Source organism: Eumetopias jubatus, unplaced genomic scaffold (genome assembly GCF_037043125.1).
Source record: "Eumetopias jubatus isolate StellerSeaLion01/CBP00866 unplaced genomic scaffold, mEumJub1_p1.0 scaffold_1, whole genome shotgun sequence".
NCBI classification, from domain to species: Eukaryota; Metazoa; Chordata; class Mammalia; order Carnivora; family Otariidae; genus Eumetopias; species Eumetopias jubatus.
This window is the reverse complement of record NW_028274807.1, coordinates 4,279,565-4,297,767: the sequence shown is the minus strand read 5'-3', so window position 1 is coordinate 4,297,767 and position 18,203 is coordinate 4,279,565. Positions and strand designations below refer to the sequence as shown.

The 18,203-nt window shown below is 54.5% G+C and overlaps 1 protein-coding gene across 1 annotated transcript in view; it reads right to left on the bottom strand.

Moving 5' to 3' along the window:
- Positions 1-7,478, bottom strand: part of C2CD2 (C2 calcium dependent domain containing 2) — a 51,513-nt gene extending 44,035 nt beyond the window's left edge. Inside the window, exon 1 of the mRNA XM_028126542.1 lies at positions 7,206-7,478. Within this exon, the coding sequence (XP_027982343.1) occupies positions 7,206-7,478 (273 nt within the window). The remainder of the gene's footprint in view (positions 1-7,205) is intronic.
- Positions 7,479-18,203: the final 10,725 nt, after the last annotated feature.

Sequence of the window (18,203 nt, the reverse complement as noted above, 5' to 3'; positions counted from 1 at the left end):
ACTGAATGTCAAGGGGTGGGCGCCCAAACGAAATGAATTATTGAGTTAAAATAAAGATGCAGAGGTTCCCTTGCCCTTCCAAAGAGTCCGGTCCTTGGGTTGCAGGAAGCCCAGCATGCGGGCGGGACGCAATCCCTCGCTGCTGTGCCTCTCACACTCTGTCCATGTGCAGACACCACCTCACTTGGACCAGAGCAGGGCTTTACGTCCACAGGGAAAAGCAACATGCAGGAGGCGCCGGGAAGACACCGAGGAAAAAAAAGCACGAGGACTAGCCCCACCCGACGTGAAAACACACCGCAGAACCTCCGTGACTCCAACTGTGCAGTATAGGTGCGTGGACACAAAACGGCCCAGTGGACCAGACCAGCGTGTCCACCACACCCCCAAACGCACGGAGAAACTTCGTGGGTGACAAACGCAGCATCCCAAATCACTGGTTTAAAAAAATGGATTTTTAAAAAAATCAGGACGTGGGAGGAACCCCCGAAGGCATATAAACAAACAAATGAACCTAACTGCGTTACCCATGAAGCCCGTCACCCCCTGAAGGGGTGGGAGAACACAGAGCTAACCTCAGGAACTCTGGATCAGACAACATCCCAACAGCATAAATGTGTAACCTGGTCCATAAGTGTGTTTCTCGCAGGGGAGCAGGTCAGCAGTGCAGACGTGTCTACTAGAGCTGACCAAGTCAGTCAACATGTCAGATACAGGAAGGGCCAGACGCCTGCCTCTTGGAGAGGGAGAATATTAAGTGAGGAAAGGAGAGTTACTGGGACTCTGCCGTTGAATGAGAATCTGAGGTATCAGCCTCCAGACAGACAGAAAGATACAAAACAACGACATGAGCCTGAGTGTGCTGGCAAACAGCCATACCTCCTAGCTCTGTCTACTAGAAGGGTCTAGAAGCCATGAGACCCCAGGAGCAACAAGCATGTCTGATGCCCAGACCTTGTTTTGTTGTTTTTTTTTTAAAGATTTTATTTATTTATTGAACAGAGAGAGACACAGCGAGAGAGGGAACACAAGCAGGGGGAGTGGGAGAGGGAGATGCTTCTCCTCAGCTTCCCGCTGAGCAAGGAGCCCGATGCGGGGCTCCGTCCCAGGACTCCGGGATCACAACCTGAGCCGAAGGCAGATGCCTAACGGCTGAGCCACCCAGGTGCCCCCAGACCTTGGTTTCTAAACACTTCTCCAACAAAAGGTATCAGCGCGGCTCGAAGCAGTGGCTGAGCCTGGGGCTGGAAGAGCGGAAAATAAAAAAATGCGAGATGAGTCTAGAACAAACGTCTTGTGGAATCATGAAGAAGAGAAGTGCTAAATCGATAGATATTTATGCATCTTGATGGCGGAACACAAGAGAGCAATTCCGCCAACCAAGCAAGCAGCCATGGCATCAGATTATAAGCTGCAGAATAAAATAAGTATCTGTGAGTCCACACGGAGGCAAGTCATCGAGGGCATGGAGAAGTGGGAGCTCTTTCTCGCAGGAGAATTGCCATAAATCCATGTAGAAGGAGAGAAGGAAACAGAGAACCATCATCCAGCAGACCAGATACACAATGGATGCCAAAATCAGTGAGCAGAAGGTTGACGAGTAACAGGATTTGTAACAGTCTCAAAGTAGCTCCCCAAGATAGCTGTTCACCACCAAGAGGATGACAGGAGAAGAGACACAAGGTATAAGGAAGAAAACCCAGCAGAAACTGCCCTCACCAGGGGATCAAGGCCAATGCCCCCGCAGTAAGAACTCCGACGTCACAAAGCCCACGCTATGGGACATTAATAGGGGCACATCACTTCTGTGGTTTGTATAACCTCGGTCCAAGTCTGTGAAAACACCAAATTGAGCAACATTTGGCAAAATAACCATCAGTCCTCTTCCGAGGTCGTGAGGTGTCAAGGTCGTGAAAGACAAGGAAAGACTAGGGAACCGTTACAGACTTTGCAAGACTGGGAGAAGTCGCAGCTCAGTGCCATCGGACCTAATAGGATCCTGGAACAATAAAAGGAAACTGGTAGACTAGGTGAAATTCAAGTCAGGCCTTCAGTTTAAAGGCTTTGTGCCAATGTTAATTTTTTACATGCCACATTGTTAATATCACTGCACTAGGAATTATGGTAACATTGTGCCAATGTTAATTTCTTGGTTCTGATGTTGTGCTGTGGTTATGTAAGGCTGGGTGAGGAATGTATGGAAACTCTGAATTATCTTTGCAACTTTTCTATGTATCTAAAAGCAGTAAAACCTAAAAAGTTTTTTTTTTTTTAAGGGAGACTTTACAAGAAAACAGCCCACCTTTATTGGCTATTTGCTAAATACCTCACACAGACCTCATCCCGCTCACAGCGGATTCTGTTTTCCAGACTGAACCCAAAGTCATCCTCTCCTACAGATGAAGCACAGAGAAGTCAGGGCTTGCCCAAGGTCACACAGCCCCGGAATTGCCTTCCAGCCTCAGCAGTGCAAACACGGCTTCTTCCAAGCTGCTCAAAAAGTCCCCTCCCGCCTCAGCAACCCACGACCTGGCCGATAGGAATGGAAGTTAGCTTTGGCTGCATTTTAGTTGACGTTAACACTACACCCACTCTTCCTTCCCCTCAATTCCTGTCTCTTTGGGAGAATGGGTGAGGGCAAAGAACAGCCGGAACTGGAGCCTAGTCCCGGGTTTCATATTGGCAATTTGCAAAGTCATCAGTGAGCCTCCTTGACTGTTGCTTCTTTAGAAGTGAAAAACCAAGCACATTAAACAGCTTGTCTTGCCCAGGCTTGGCCAGCTCCCAGGCAGGGAAGGCCTGTGTCCAGACAGGGTGATGCACATCGCCACCATTCCTCCCCGTCTGGTGACAAGTTCCTACCAGGGCCTGTCATTCATCTCCTGGCCGCCGCCTGCTCTGAGCCTGCCTTGCGCGGGGCACCGAGGCAGCTGTGCCCGCACAGACAGGGCTCTCTGGGCTCGTCCACAATCCCGGGAGCCGATGAGGACACAAGGTGTGGTGACAGGACAGGTGGCCTGGGTGGGGGTGGGGCAGCACCCTCTTGGATGGGAGGAGGGGGGACCTCTGCGCTGAGACCTGAAGGTTTATAGAAGTCAAAGAATGAGAAAGGTTAATTAAGTGTTCAAGAGGAAAGGAATGACCTATGGGAGGGCCCCACATGGGAGAAAACCCTGAATGTTTGAGCAGCAGAAAGGCAATCAGTTAGGGGGCGGGGCAGAGCCACGGCCCTGACCCAAAGTCACCTTCACGTTCTTGCCAACCGACCTCCCATTTCGTGGCCACCGACGCTGCTCAGGGAGTTTAGATTTTTGTAAGCGCCACTCAAAGTTGGTTGTGAAATAGGAAAACTGTGAAGTCTTGTCGCTGTGTTCACTTTTTAAAATGTCAAAGCTCATATATAGATCAGAGCTATTAATAACATGTTTTAAGTTCACACAGTGTCTTTTTTTTTTTACAAAGACCACAAATGGTCCCACAGTCTTGGTCATTTACATTGAGAACATTCCTCTTAAAAAAATCCTCAGGCAAATGACTAAAGCAACAAATAGTTTTGGTGACCCTCCTAACTCAGGGCCTCTGCCAAGCTGGGCAGTCCAGTCCTAGATGAACCCGGAACACCAGCCACAGGACACAGCCCTCGCTCTGCAGCCACTGTTCCCCGCGTGTGGCCCAGCAGCATCAGCTTTGGGAGGGGCTGCCTGGCCACAAGGACCCTGGCTTCCAAAGCCTCCCAGGTGGGTGTTGGGGTAACTGGAGGGGTAACTGATGATCACCACAAACCACTTCATAAACGTTCACAGAAGTAAGGGGGTACTGGTTTCCAGACTAGCAACTGAGCCAGCTCTGGGAGCTTTCTGTTCTCCGTGACTGAAGGGCCACCAGGTCAACAGAAATTCGGTGTTTGCGGCACCAGATGGGAGACGTCACTGGGTGGGAGGGACCCTGACTGGGGGCTGGCTGAGGGACAGGTGTGCACCTAGGGGCTTCACACTGGCGAGAAGCCACCTGGGGAGCCCGTGAAGACCACGGTATGCGCCCTGCCAACCTACCAAGTCCGAACTGGGGGGTCGGGGAGCATGTGGATTTTCTCGAAGCTCTCCAGGCAGCTTGCCTCGGCTTTTAAAACACCTGGCGTCTGCCTGACCAGCTGGTACAGCGACGATGGTTTCCCCTTGTGTCTCCCCAAATCACCATCCTGTCTAGTTTACAAATGCTTCTGGAGTGAGGGCTGGAACCCCAGGGGCCCGTCTGACACGGGAAGCCTGCAGTGCCATAGTCAATGGCCAGGGTCAAAGGAGAGTCCACAAGTTAGCGACCAGCCCTCAGATGCTGGGAGATACGAGCCCCATTGTTAGGACAGCAGGTCAAACAATCACGCCCTTTCACCCTTTCCTGCTGTGCCTCAATGAACGGAGCATGTGGGTCTCAAAGTTAAACTTGCTGTCCACGGGGGAATGTGACAACAGACGCAGGCGGACCACACTGACACCCACCCAGGAGCTAGGTCAGCCCGGGCAAGCCTCTCCAGCAGACGGAGGGCGCTCTGTACAGGAGTTTAGGGTCCCTTCCAGTCTTAAAATTCAAGGCTGGAGCAGAGATTAAATTGGGAGGAGCTCCTGTCTCCATCCACAGAGAATTCCCTCTGCATGGAAGATGCCAGGCATGGTTAACTTCCATCTGGCGCGTCCTCAAGCCCCAGCGACAGGCAGAGAAGGGGTCCACCAGGGCAGGGCAGGGGCGGGCGAGCACCACTAAGCTGTTGCTCTCCAGAGGAGGGCAGGCTCCGAGTGTCAACCCTAATCGGGGATTAGTGGGAGTCAGTGGGAATGGAGCTGGACGGGGACAAAGAGAAACTCCTGCAGGGCCGGCCGCCAGGGTTGGGACACCCACTCACGTCACACCAGCTCACCCAGTGCAGCGACAGGGGTGGCCCGAGACAGCAGGCTATGCCAAGTCACTTACCCAGATCCTATCTGTCTGCAAAACCTGTCATTTGATTTCAAATCAAGCAATGTTTCCAGGCATCAGGGAGGGCAGAGGTTTCCAACACACACACACACACACACACACACACACACACACACACACACACACACACACACACCCCCAATCCACCTCTGACAACACAATCACAACCAAGCTGCGTCCTCCCAAACCATGAAAGACTCGGCACATTTTCAGCTTGACCCCGGGGTATTGCCACTTCCAGGCAGGAGTCTGCAACGACTGATGTCTAAAGCTTCACGGTGCATGGTCAGCAGCAGGTAGAGAAGAGAGAACACGCAAACCAAATCTCTGTCTCCCAGAACACAGAGTCCCTCTTGCTCCCACACAAAAATGCAGGTGATCTGGGTGAAAGCTTCAGGCATTTTTTTTTTTTTTTTTTTTTTTTTGGTGTTCTCTGCTTTACCTGACCAAGCAAAGACAAATCCCAGAGCAGCGTGTTCCTCCCTTCTTCTTCAACACGCCAAGCGCATGCATGGGCAATCTGGAAGCATCCTAAGGCAATCCTATTTTCTGAAGCCAATCAAGAAATGTCATGACAGGAAGCAACATGATGTAAGCAGGACTATCCCAAATCTGCAGGAGGCAAGAGTCCCACGGTTAGAAGCGAAGGCTTCTACAGATCATTCAGCCCATACTCGCTCAAATTTTGCAGAGAACGGGGGCAAGGCTCCCACCTGCGCACACCACCAGCCCAGAGTAGACTCAGCTGCAGAACCCAGGCCTGTGATAGCAGGTCAGTTAGGTCGCCAAAGACAGCAGATTCCTGGGGAAACAAATCTGTGTTTGCTCACATGTGTGAGGTCACATGGCTTTAGATGGGGCGGTTCCGGGGCTCCTGGCTGGCTCAGTCAGTGGAGCATGCGACTCTTGATCTCAGGGTCGTGAGTTCAAGCCCCATGTTGGGTGTGGAGCCTACTTAAAAAGAGGCGGTCAGGGGAGAGATGGGGTGGTTCCCCTGAATAGGAGATGTCCAGCTCTGGACAGCTGGGGTACAGATTCTAGGCATCAAGACAGACGGCAGTCAACTGACCTTGAAGGCTTTTTTCATCCAAAAGGTAGAGTGAATTTTTTCAATAGTTCAGAACACACGTTCTTTTGAGTTAATGAATTTATACTCATTTACACTCAAAGACTTCTTGTTTTTAAAATCCATGGCTGTGTGAGTCAAGGCCATGGCGCAAAGACCAGGCAGAGGGCCCCCTAGGGAATATTTCGGAGGGTGAGGGATCCAGACATGAAGCACTCACTACTTTTAAAGCGAATGGCCACAGGCTTCTCCACGGAGCCTCGCAAGCAGGTGGAGGAGCCAGGTGGAGGAAGACAAAAGCAAGGGTGATGAGCAAAGGCTTGTCAGGCACTTCCCCAAACACACCAGGCCTTAATTCCTCTCAGGGAATGCCCGGAAATTGTAGACGCCAGGAGCTTGTCATGAAACGAAGATGTCTTAAAGTAAAAATAAGTCACCAAGGAATTAACTGTGGAAGAAACAACCGCGGGAGAGTGTGGTGGCAGAGTGAGGTAGTGAGCCCCCGAGCTGGGAGGTAGGAGGCAGCGGAGTTCAATGCCCGCTCTGCCACCCACAGGCCGTGTGACCTTGGGCCGGTCACCTAACCTGTCTAGGCTTCAGTTTCCCCACCTGTAAAATGTGGACAACACCTCCGTCCCAGGAGTTGTGAGGATCCAAAAAGAAGATACATGTACTGAAAGTCCCCAAGACCATGTCTGGCAGGTGGCTGGCCCACAACAAAAGCGACTACTTCCATAAGCCAAGGGGTGCAAACCTTTGGGAAATATGTTCTTGGAAAAAATTCATTTCTATAGATGGAATCATATTTGGGTCACAGTTATTCATCTATCAGGTGTGAACGCAGTAAGTATCCAGCTGGGTCCCGGAAGACACCTGGGACTCCAGGAAGGGCAGGGGGCCCCTCCAACAAGTCCCATCCAAGGCCAGCACGTCCCTGCGGTGGAGCCCGGGCCCGGCACACCTGATGGGTGATGAATACCATCTAATTGCTTTGTCTTGATTCCCCTCTCCCCGGTCTTTCTCCTAACTTTCAAGAATGCTCCGCCGCGGGGAAGCCTCACTTCCATCAGTCCAGGGCGGTGGCGAGGCTCCAGGGAAGAGCTCTGCCCTTACTGCCGGCACCGGGCCATCAGCCTCGCAGCCACGACCCGCCCTCACAGACACTCACCCCTTTCCGTTTGGCCTCATCATTCAGGGCGGTCACCCAGGCGGCCTGCCACCGGCTCCTCCAGCTGTTCAGCGTCAGGATCCAGGCGAGCAGCGCGTCGGACTCGGGGCGCCGGCCCTCGCCAGGCTCGGCAGCCCGCCGCGGGGGCCGGGGTCGCGCCCTGGCCAGCGCCCACTGCGCCAGGTACAGGCCCACCGTGCCCAGGGCCACGACGAAGAGCGACACCAAGACCAGCCACTGGACCTCACCGAGCCACGAGCTCAGGCGGGACATGGTGATGGCGCATACCCGGCGCGCCTCGCCCCAACTTGCCAGGGCAGCCCCGGGCCTGGGGGGCGCAGAGCCCGCGGGCGGCGAGCTCAGGACATGAGCGCGCGGCCGGCCCGGCTCGCGGGGGAGGGGGGGGAGGGGGGCGTGGACGGGGCGCGGCGGGGCTGGGTCGGCGGCTGGCGGCGCGGGCCCGGAGGCCGGGCTGCCGCGCGGCGTGAGCGGGAAGAAATGCCCGGCCGGCGCACGACGGCCGCGGCCCGGGACTGCGCCCCAGCCCCGCACACCTGGAAAATGGGGACGCGGCGCTCGGCGTTCCCGACTAGCGCGTCTGGGCAGGTCCCGGGCCGCTGCCCGCGCGCTTCCTCCTCCGCGCGCCGCCCAGGGCGTCCCGCCCGCGGCCCAGCAGTGGCCGGAGGAGGCTCGGGCCGGGGCGGGGCGGGGGCGGGGCCTGGGCGGGGGCGGGGCCTGCGGGGCCAGGACCGCCCCTGCGCCCGGGCCCTCGCGGCCGCGTCCCCCCGCGGCCCGCCCCGCCACCCCCCAACCCCCGGTCCCTTAAAGGCCCCGCGGCCCCGCGCGCCTGCCGGTCCCCGCCCCCACGCGGTCCCGCGCGCCTGCCTGTCCCCGCCACGCCACGCGGGCCGTGGCGGGGACGCGGGGGGGGGGCGGGATGGCCGGCTTCCCCCAGCGGGGACGTGCCTCCGGCGTGGCGCCGCGACAGCTCAGGGCGCGGGGTTTTCCACTTAGCTGGACCCCAGGTCTGCGGTGGGGCCCGCGGGCTTGGCTTTCGTGCGCGTGTGTGCGCGCCTGTGCGCGTGGAAGGGTGATTTCTAGGATCCCCATCTGCCCAACAGCAAGACACTGTCTGGTTTTAACATACTTGGAAAGTCCCTAGAAATCCGCAACTCGCACCCTGAAGTCTGGAGGGTCTGGAGCCTCCCCTCACGGGCTGCGTGCTCCCCCAAGGAGGGTCTCAGGAAAAACGCCCCAACTTCGCAGGGATGGGTCATTTGTTAAGAATTGTGTGCATGTGCGTGTGCGCGTGCGAGGCATGCCTCCTGCGCCCCTCACCTGGCAGACTCAGCTCCCATTAGTAGGAAATGCCACAAACACTAGCCCGAGATTGTCCAAGGCCGAATGAAGGGCCTAAATCACAAAATAGTGATTCGCATGTATTTTCTGCAGCTGTTACGGGACGGATTTGACCTTGAGTTGGGTTGGCTGCACCCAAGCGCTTAGCCTTCTCTCACCTACCATTCCCAGGGCTCTCTCACCTAGCATTCCCGGTGCTCCGGCCTGGTTGATACCATCAGTGGGGAATTCTGGCCCTGGTGTGGCAGCAGAGGGGTCCTCCCTGGCTTCCCCTCAGCCCCTCCCTGCCACTGTTCTGGGAAAGAAAAACCCTAGAAACTGGCCCAGAGGGGAGTTTGCTAAGGAGACAGGCTAGCTTGACAGATCCGGGATTAGGAACCTAGATCTGGTTCACAGGATAGTGCCATTTTTGACACTTATTATGCAAAAGCCCTGAGAACAGTAGAGCAGAGAGAACCACAGATGCTGTGATGGATCTGTGCTGGATACCCAATGCTAAAGACAGGAGTGAGGTGCCTCCCAGAAGGGGGGAGGTTGGTACAAGGGCATATGAAGGCGTGTGTGTGTGTGTGTGTGTGTGTGCGCGCGCGCAAAGGCCCTGAGGCAGAGGGGGCAAAAGGGGTGTGAGAGTTAGAGGAAGTCAGGAGATAGGCAGAACCTGCAACTGGAGCCCCAAAATGATGGGTAGTGGATTGTACCATGGAAAAGGAGAAGCAACAAGCTCTCTTAAGCACAGAGTGAAAAAATGGAATTTTACAAATATGGCTTCCAGCAGCAGGTGGAGACCGGGTTGGAAGGAAGTGGGAGGGGGCAGAGAGACCAGCTAGAAGGTGATTCCAAGGGTGCAAGAAAATGGTTTAAACTAGGCCTGGTGCATGGCGGGGAAGGAAAGGAGGTATTTCTTGCTTAGAGGTGGGAGACCAGGAGACAGAGAGGAGGGTGAGTTTGGGTTGTGGGCAGGGAGCAGCAGAAGGACAAAGGAGTTTACACCCAAGGGGCCTGACTTTCTTTGAAAAAGAGGAAGGGATTGGGAGGCAGCGAGTCTGAGAGCCCTTGTGGGAAACAAAATAGGAAGCTGGCAGAGAGTGCCCAGGTGAGCTGGGCTGGGGTTGGGGGGGAACGAGCCCTTACTTGGCACGTCTGATATTAGTAAGTGGAAGCAGAATGATCCTGTGAGCTCTCTGCGAGCTACCTAGTCATTGAACACTAGTTCCCCATTTTGCCCGCAGGCTCCTGGGGGTGGGGGGTGGGGGAATGCTCTCCTTCTCTCAGAAATCTCTTCCTCTTTGGAGGAAACACCTAATTATTTTCTGATCTGTAGCCAGACCTGCGCAGTTGAATAATTCAAGGACTCCAGCCCCCTTGCCAGAATAACAGGGATAATGAGATACCTGGGGCTCCATGTCTCCCCTTGCGGGCAAGGTGACACGTGTTGGCGGTTACCAGATAGCCCGCCCCGCCCCGCGTGACCAGTGGAACCAGTCTCCTCCCTCTCCCCCCCGCCCCCCCCCCCGCCATGTCTCCCAGGCATGCTCACCCACTGGCTCATTTAGAGGCTTGTAACAAACTGTAAACTAACAACCACCCCTGGTTTGGAATTCGTCACACTGCTGGAAGTTTTTACAAAGGGAATGTAAACATAGAGATTCTGCATTACTTCTGGGTGGAAGCAAATTGAGGGACAATGAGGAATGGCATGGGCTTATGGGAAAACGCAGTTGACCACCACATATGTGATAGGAACTGAAACATCCTGTAAATCTAGGAAAAGACCGGGCTCCTTCTGCTTCTGCTCCTGGTCACAGTCCCCCTGTGTCCAGGTCTGCTCATTCCCTGCATGGAGGACTCAGTCACTCACCTCCCCAGCTGGGGACACTCCCTGCTCCCAGCACAGCGCCCCCTCCTCCGCCCCACATCCCCGCCCTGCTCCCAGCACGGTGCTCCCTCCTCCACCCCATCTCCCTTCGGCCCAAGGAGCCAGACTGCTGCACTGCCCAGAAAGGACTCTCCTTGCCACCAAACCTTCGAAGATGTGGTGAGTTCCAACACTCAGGGCAGCTGCTTGCTGTTTTTAACCACTCCTTAAAGGGAACCCCGCTGCTTTGAAGTGAGCTTCTGTGTGCAGGCAAGGGGGGTGGGGGCAGGGGTCTCAGTGCAGGGGTCCTTGCCACTGTTCCGGAGCTGGGCTGTCACACTGCCCCCTGTGAGAGACTATCTTCACATCAACCTACGGGACCCACCAGAGACAGCAGCCTTCCTGGAATTCTCTAGAAGGCATCACTTTGAACCTTGGACCAGGTAAGTCCCATGGTGGCAGGGAAGAAACAACAAAAGCTGCGTTTCCAAATTTTTCTTCAGAACGTTCTAGAATAACTCGTTGTGAGGGCACAGGACCCAGGAGTAAAGGCTCCATTGTTCTATTTTTTTTTCATGTAAAAATCATTTCCAAAATGCTTTTCGTGTAGACAAACATTGCTGGGCGAGCCCGCCCAGTCACCCACTCGCTGCGTGTCTCATCTGTGCATCCAGGATGGAAGTATTTTGACATCTTTCCCTACCAAACCAGGATGTGCCATGATGATGTTACATTTTTAAAAATTAACACATATGTCGAGTGTCATATATGTTTCCTATCTATAAACAAACCCAGGTATTCTTAGGAATTTTTAAAAATGCTTAACAACAACAAAAAAATCGGAATACTTCAATACTTATTTCCAAGTAATTATCTTAAATTTGTAGAAGAGGGATGGAGGAGGTACCGGAAGTTTATAGTTTGTCTCTGACTTGGTAGAGAAGCTCCTTCTTCAGTTTGCCTGGTTATTATTATTGCTTGAATTATCACTTTGGGCTCTGGTTGCCGGCAGCCCTGGGCGTGGCAGGCTGGGACGGACAACCCCGGACTTGGCCCGAGGACCCAGGACTACAAATGTGCAGCTTCCTCCAGCAGCCCCCGAGGGAAGACATTCCGAGAATTCCCTCTCTGCAAAATGCTTTTAAGATTTGGCTCCATGCCCTCGGCAGTGGGGTCTGTGGGGACATTTGACCGTCTCCTTGGCTACGTTCACAGGGCCCTAGCCATTTCCACAATCAGGAGGCTCGGTGTGCTTCGGGCTGGTTTCCTGTCATGCCTGCAGTGGCTACAGGGCACCCGTGAACCCTGTCAAAGGTCACCCACAACCAGAGCCGGGCCCTGCGCCAGCTGGAGGCCCCCCCTCTCTGTTAGAGGCTTTGAATTCTCCGACTGACCATTCGAATGCTGAGATGTGGTTCACGATGCCTTCGTAACAGTTCCGCAAATCTGCAGGAACTCCCAAAGCACACTTGTAAGGGCTGGGAGAGAAGCTTCTGAGTCTGCAGACTGGGCCACATGCAAGCCACCCCCGGCAGGATGGGCGCCGAGCGTGCAGCCAGCCCTCCGTGTCCCCAGGATAGGCACCGAGCACGCAGCCAGCCCTCTGAGCCCCCAGGATGGGTGCCGAGCATGCAGTCAGCCCTCTGTATAGGGCCTCACTGCATGCATCCCTGTGGTGTGGGTCCCTATGATGCACTGGGTGTGGTTGGGCCCCCAGCGGGCTGCGGTGCGAGCAGATGGATGCTGCAGGAGGTGCTTGGCTGGATGGCCCTGCTTCATTTTCAGGGCAACACACAGAGGATGGCATCATCCTGTTTTCAAAGTGAGGAAGCTGAGTTCAGAGAGGCTGAGTCACTTGTCCAAGGCCACACAGTGAGAAAGTAGCAGAGCCAGAGTTTGACCCCAGGGGAAATCAGTCCCAAAGCCTGTGCTGTTTCCATCTCCTTTTATAAAGCAAACAAATTCTACTAAAAAGAGAAAAACTTTAGAAGCTGGAAAGGAAGGGGTCCCATTTCTCAAGTGCTTGGGCGAAGATCTGTCCGAAGAAGATGAATTGCCTTTTGTGTTCTGAAGTCCAGGAGACACAGCCTCTCTCAAACCCAGAGGGGAAGGAAGTTCATTTAGGGTTCATCCGAGGGATGTATATGGAGCTTCTGCTATGTCCCAGGCCCTTTCTGGGGAAGACGCGGAGTCCTGTCCCAGGGCCTGCTGGAGGGGCTGGGAAATTAGATCACCATCCTGCAGATGCCCACCAAGGAGGGTCCAAGGGGCCATTCCTCCCACGCGCAGTGCCTTCCAGGCTGTCCACCTCCCACCCTAAGAGTGAACTGTCAACAGGATGGGCCCTCAAATCCCACCCTGGTGCTGGGCCTGCCGAGGAGTCTGAGTCATGCCACCATGCAGGCAGGGGGAGGGGGGTGGTGGCCTGCCCTGGGCCAGCCTGATGACGAAGCCCTGCAGCACTGCGCCCACACCAGGCCGATAGAGGAATCTGGCCCAGATGGCAGGCACCCTCCCTGCCAGGTGTTTTGCTTAAGCCTCCTGTGTGCCTGCCCAACAGCAAGGTGATAGGGCAGTCTTGCTTACGCCCAAGGCTGGGACCTAACTTATGAATGAAATATTTAACCTTGTCATTTTTTTCTCTTTTCTCTTTTCTATGCTGAAAATGTCTTTCCATGGAGGCAATTGTTTAAAATGCATGCTCTCCCTCACTCAGAAGGATGCTGGCCCCACACCCATCCGCTGACACGTGGGATCACGTCCATTCCTAGGGCTTCCTCAGGTGGCAGTGGGGGCCCGGCCAGAGGGCAGGTTGGGAAGAGAGAGATGAAGGCACTGAAGACAGATCCCTCCCTCCTTGTTGCTGTGGCCTGCCTGCATCAGAGGCCCCAACTGGGGGTGGCCACCATGGGGCTTTCTAGATGGGCTCAGCCTCCTGGGCCGCGTGAAGGGGTGCTGCTCCTAGCCTCTTGGAACGTGCTAGATCCACCTCCGCAGTTCCGTTGATCTCCCTACTTCCAGCGCTGACTTTGGAACATGGGTTTGATCTAGGGGTTGGCTCAGCTATAGAAGGGCATGCTCCTGGCTGGTCAGCCAGGCCCTGTAAGCCAGGCGGAGGGCCGAGGCTCAGCCTACCTCATGTGGGACTCAGGAAGCCTCCCCCTGCAAATGTAACCTAAAATTTCCCTTTGTGGGGTGTGTGTGTGTGTGTGTGTGTGTGTGTGTGTGTGTGTGTGTGCGCGCGCGCGCGTGTGTGTGTGTGTTTAAGCCTCTCGGGGCATCAGGATAGAATCCACTAAATATCTGGAGGGATAGTTCACGTCTTTGAGAGTTAAAGGGCTTTCCAAACACCCCAGGAGCACCTGTTCCCCTACCGAGTCATTAACATGCTTATTACCGATGACTCCTGTCTATTCCAGTGGCGCCCCAAACAATCTAATTAGACAAGATGAACAATTTTGCTGGCCTGGAAAATACACACATGTGGGAACAACCGAGCTAGGGATTAAAGGAGGAAAACATGAATAACTTCTGTTTGCCCAGCACCTTACAATAATCCCGGTAATAAGCAACTCAGCAGGGACAACGTGGCCTGAGAGGGGCGGAGACACACCTGGAACCTGGGTGCCCCCCGTATGATCCTTCCCGCTTCCCCACCTGCAAGTCTGCACGACGAGCCTGCAGAAAGCAGAGAGCAAGTCTTCACACGGATTTACCGTGATGTCTCATTTTTCGGTGATTCTGATGGAGTCATCATCCGCCCCCCCACACCCCTCATGCGAGGTGTAACTGTACCTGTGAACACCTGGAGTCGCCACAGCCATTCTCTGGGTGCATCATTTCCCAGGAGGTTCCAGCTCCCTCTGCGGGGGGGACACCCCGCCCTGTGACTGAGCAGGGGAGGGAGGAGTCAGTAGAGCAGGGGGATGCCCCCCGTGGCTGCCTCCCTTTCCCAGCTCTGCCTCCCCGTCCAGCCCAGTGCGACGTCCCTTGGGTTGAGGGGGCCACAGTGATGAGGCCAAGAGCCCTCGGGAGGGAAGCAGCCCAGCTTGCACCCAGAAGGTGACAGAAAGAGGGTGGCTGATGGGCCCCAGAGGGAGAAGAAGGTGCTGCGTCACCCCTACCTTTTCTGTTTGTTAAGCACATAAAGATCCTTCCTGGATGTGTCCCTCATTATTCATACATGTATTGCTTTAACTTCATGCTTCTGTGTCCAGTAAGATGGGGGATGGAACAGCCTGGCAACTGTCCAGCCCACACATCTTGGAATGCCGCGTGAATGCCGCAGAGAGTCACACCAGTAGCCTTTCAAATGCATAGCTGAGCGGGACTGAAAAACAGCGGTGGCACGAGTCTTCCCCAAAGGAACAGGAAGACAAAGACTGGGGTGATTTCTGGGCGCTTGTGCCCCATTGCTCCAGGCCAGGCCAGGGCAGTGCAGGCTTGGCGTCTTTGTGCCCAAGGAACGGGACGTTTAAAGCCAGGGGGCAGCAGGTGAATACCAAGCAGGTGGAAATGCGACCCCCACGTTGAACAGGTCCTTTCAAAAGGGACTAGGAGAAGAATGTTCCAGGAGTAGAGGGGGATGTCAAGGAAGCTGGTCTTCATTTACAGGAACATCTGCTTCTGCATGATCTCAGAAAGTCCATGCGAACATTTTTATAAAAGGGGGTATCGGGCTGGGAACACGCAGGGCTCCCACAGAAGCTCCTCAGCGGGGCAATGGCATTCACTGTTACCCCTTGGCTTCTGTGCTTCGTGGAAAACAGATTCCAAGTTACAGAATCTCTGGGGAAAGCCGGCCGATGAGACCACCTGTCATCCTGTCAAAAAGAAAAGCCCCGGCCCCAAGTCATGTCACTTGGGCCAAGGCACCATACCACGACTTCATCCCTAACCTAACGGCAGTTCCAGCCTCCCCCGAAAATACAGTCCTAACCGGCCAGTGAGGAATGTTCCGGTGGCCACCAAGGAGGTACCCGGTCCCTTGGGCCCTCTCCCTCCCCCCAAGGAAGAGGAGGAAATCGGGGGATAAGACCCCTGCTCCTCCCCCTGAGGGAAGGTGACCTTGCCTGAAACCATTCTTGCTTTTGCTAATAACTTCCTGGTCCCACCATCCTTCCTATAAAAACCTTCCACAGTGTACAACTCGAATTCATGCCCAGTTCATGAATCAAGGAATGAAACCAGTTGAATCTTGTTTTTAAACACCCTTAGCCAATGCAGCTGAGTTTAGACAAGCCAATAAGTGAAAGGAACAAAGAAGCTTTAAAGGGAATTAAAAATGTGAAAAGGGAATCCCTCCCCCAACCACCACCCTTGGGTTCCGCCCCTCGCAGTGCCCGACCGGGCAAGTGGATATGACCGCCCCGGCAGGGGCCTGAGATGTGGGACTCACCCTCCGGTTCTTACCCTCACAGCCCGGGTCACCAGGTGCTTCACGCACGGATGACTCACAATGCCCTTGGGATCTGGGAACAGCCTCTGTAAGGCAAAGAGGCCACCGAGCCTCAACCCTGCCAGTTCTCTAAGGCCTCAGCTCCCCCTGCTGCACCTTTGGGAATCATTCGCTAGTTAGTCCGAGCCTGTTGGAAAGGGCAGGTTGGCATTATTTGCTCCAATGATAAAACCATGCATGTTCGTTAAAAAATATCATGGTTCCTTTGCAGTGGGACACGAGAAGTGTCCAGGCCAGGCCTCACCCCGGCCCCCAGCAGGCAGGCTCCGGACACCGGCGCTGTGTGTGCGAAGCCCACCGCTCAAATGCACTTATCCACTGCACTCCGGGACAAAACGGTCTTTAAAAAAATTATTTTGTCTTAAAATAAATTTGAGCTAAGAAGTCACGCAAAATTGAAGGAACAGGACAAACACAGTTGACGTGAAGTTCTCTTGGTGCGGAAGACGTGTTCATGCAGGAGACGTGGCCGGAGGGGCTGACGGATGGCGGGGCTGTCCTGATCCACCTGGGCCGAGTCTCTGGGCCCCACACTGCCCCCCCCCCGCCCATCTCCTGGTAGCCAGCATGTGGGGCGCCCGGACCCTGGGGCATCGAGGGCTGGGGACAGTGTGGACACAGAACGTACTGACCCCCCTCTCTATATGGCCATGAGGGCGTCCTCCTCTGGGAGGTCCGGACACCGATGGGGGTGAGCCACTCGGGTGCCATCTCCTCATCAAAGCCACCCCGCTCCCCCATCGCGTGGAGAGCCAAGTGTGCCAGATGCTTCCTGCCGGCAGGTTCCTAAGACATAAGGAGAAGTCTTATGGTTGGAGGGGGGCAGACTGCCATTACTGCATGTAATAAATGGGGGGCCTTGACGGGGGACACCCAGGAGGCCATTGGAGGAACTGTCCCAGCGCCTGAGGCCACTTGTTGGATGGTCCATACTACTCGCCGAGCTCTGTCCCGGGAAGGCAGGGAAGTGGGAGCCAGGCAGGAGAGGGGGTGCCCCACGCGCCCGGGAGGCATCCTATCCTCCAGCCTGCAGCTCTGAGCCTGGCCTGGAGACCCTAAGACTCCACTTCCAGGAAACGTCCAGAACCGGCAGATTCCCAGAGGCAGAAAGCAGACTGGTGGTGGCAGCGACTGGGGGTGGGGGGAGGAGGGGCTTCTTTTTGGGGTGAAGAAAAATGTCTGGAATAGGTGGCGATGGTTGCAGAGCACTCGGAAGGTACTAAATGTCCCTGGACACTTTAAAAATGGTCAGTGTGGTCAACTTTATGTTAGGTGTGTATTTCTTTAAGATTTTATTTATTTATTTGAGAGAGAGAGAGAGCACAAGCAGGGAGAGGGACAGAGGGGGAGTGGCAGAGGGAGAGGGAGACGCAGGCTCCCCGCGGGGCAGGGAGCCTGACGGGGGCGCGATCCCAGGACCCCGGGATCATGACCTAAGCCAAAGGCAGACGCTTCACCGACTGAGCCACCCAGGCGCCCCGATGTTAGGTGTATTTTAGCACAGTTTTTTAAAAAAAGGAATTGACTGATTGATTTAACAAATGCTGGGAAGAGTTCCCCTGAGTTTGTATTCATGATGCAGCTTCAGCTTTTAATAAGGTTCAATATAAAGATGATTCATCTGAAGAACGTTCCTGTTTTTTTGAAAAAAAAAAAAAAGAAAAAAGTTATGAAATGTGTGTGTAATACTCCCCCCAACACACACACACACACACACACACACACACACACACACACACACACTCACAGCTGGGTCGGCTCAAGGATGACCCTGAGACGTGACTGGGCCAGGCAACCGCCCCATCTCAACAGCTTGCTCCCCACGGGTTTCGGAGCCGTCCTTGGGTTTTCCAGAGTTCTGGTCTGTATTTCGTGCACTTTGCTAAGGTCCCTTATAAGAAGGGACTACATCAAGAGGTTTACGTGTAAACCAAAGCGTTCGGGTTATCATGAACAATAAAATTCAGGTAAGAACAGATGTTTGCAGATAAAGGGGTGCCCAGGACCCGTCTCACCCGACGCACACCGTCCTAGAGTCCTCGGGGACAGCACTGTGCTAACTACTCTCTTGTCCCCTGGGGGGAGGAAGGAGACACACGGCTCCTGGCCAGGGCTGAGGGGACCACGCTATGACAGTGATCTCCAAAATAACACTGCCTGCAAGTAATTTTTAATTTTAATTTGTTTCCCATTTCATATGTTCATATATCCAGCTTTTTAAAAGGAAAGAAGTCGGGAAAGAAGTGGGTGTTTGCTCTCCCTTCTCTTTCCAGCAGTATCTGCTCCTCCCCGGACCCTACTGCATCCCCATTATCCTCTGGGTCTG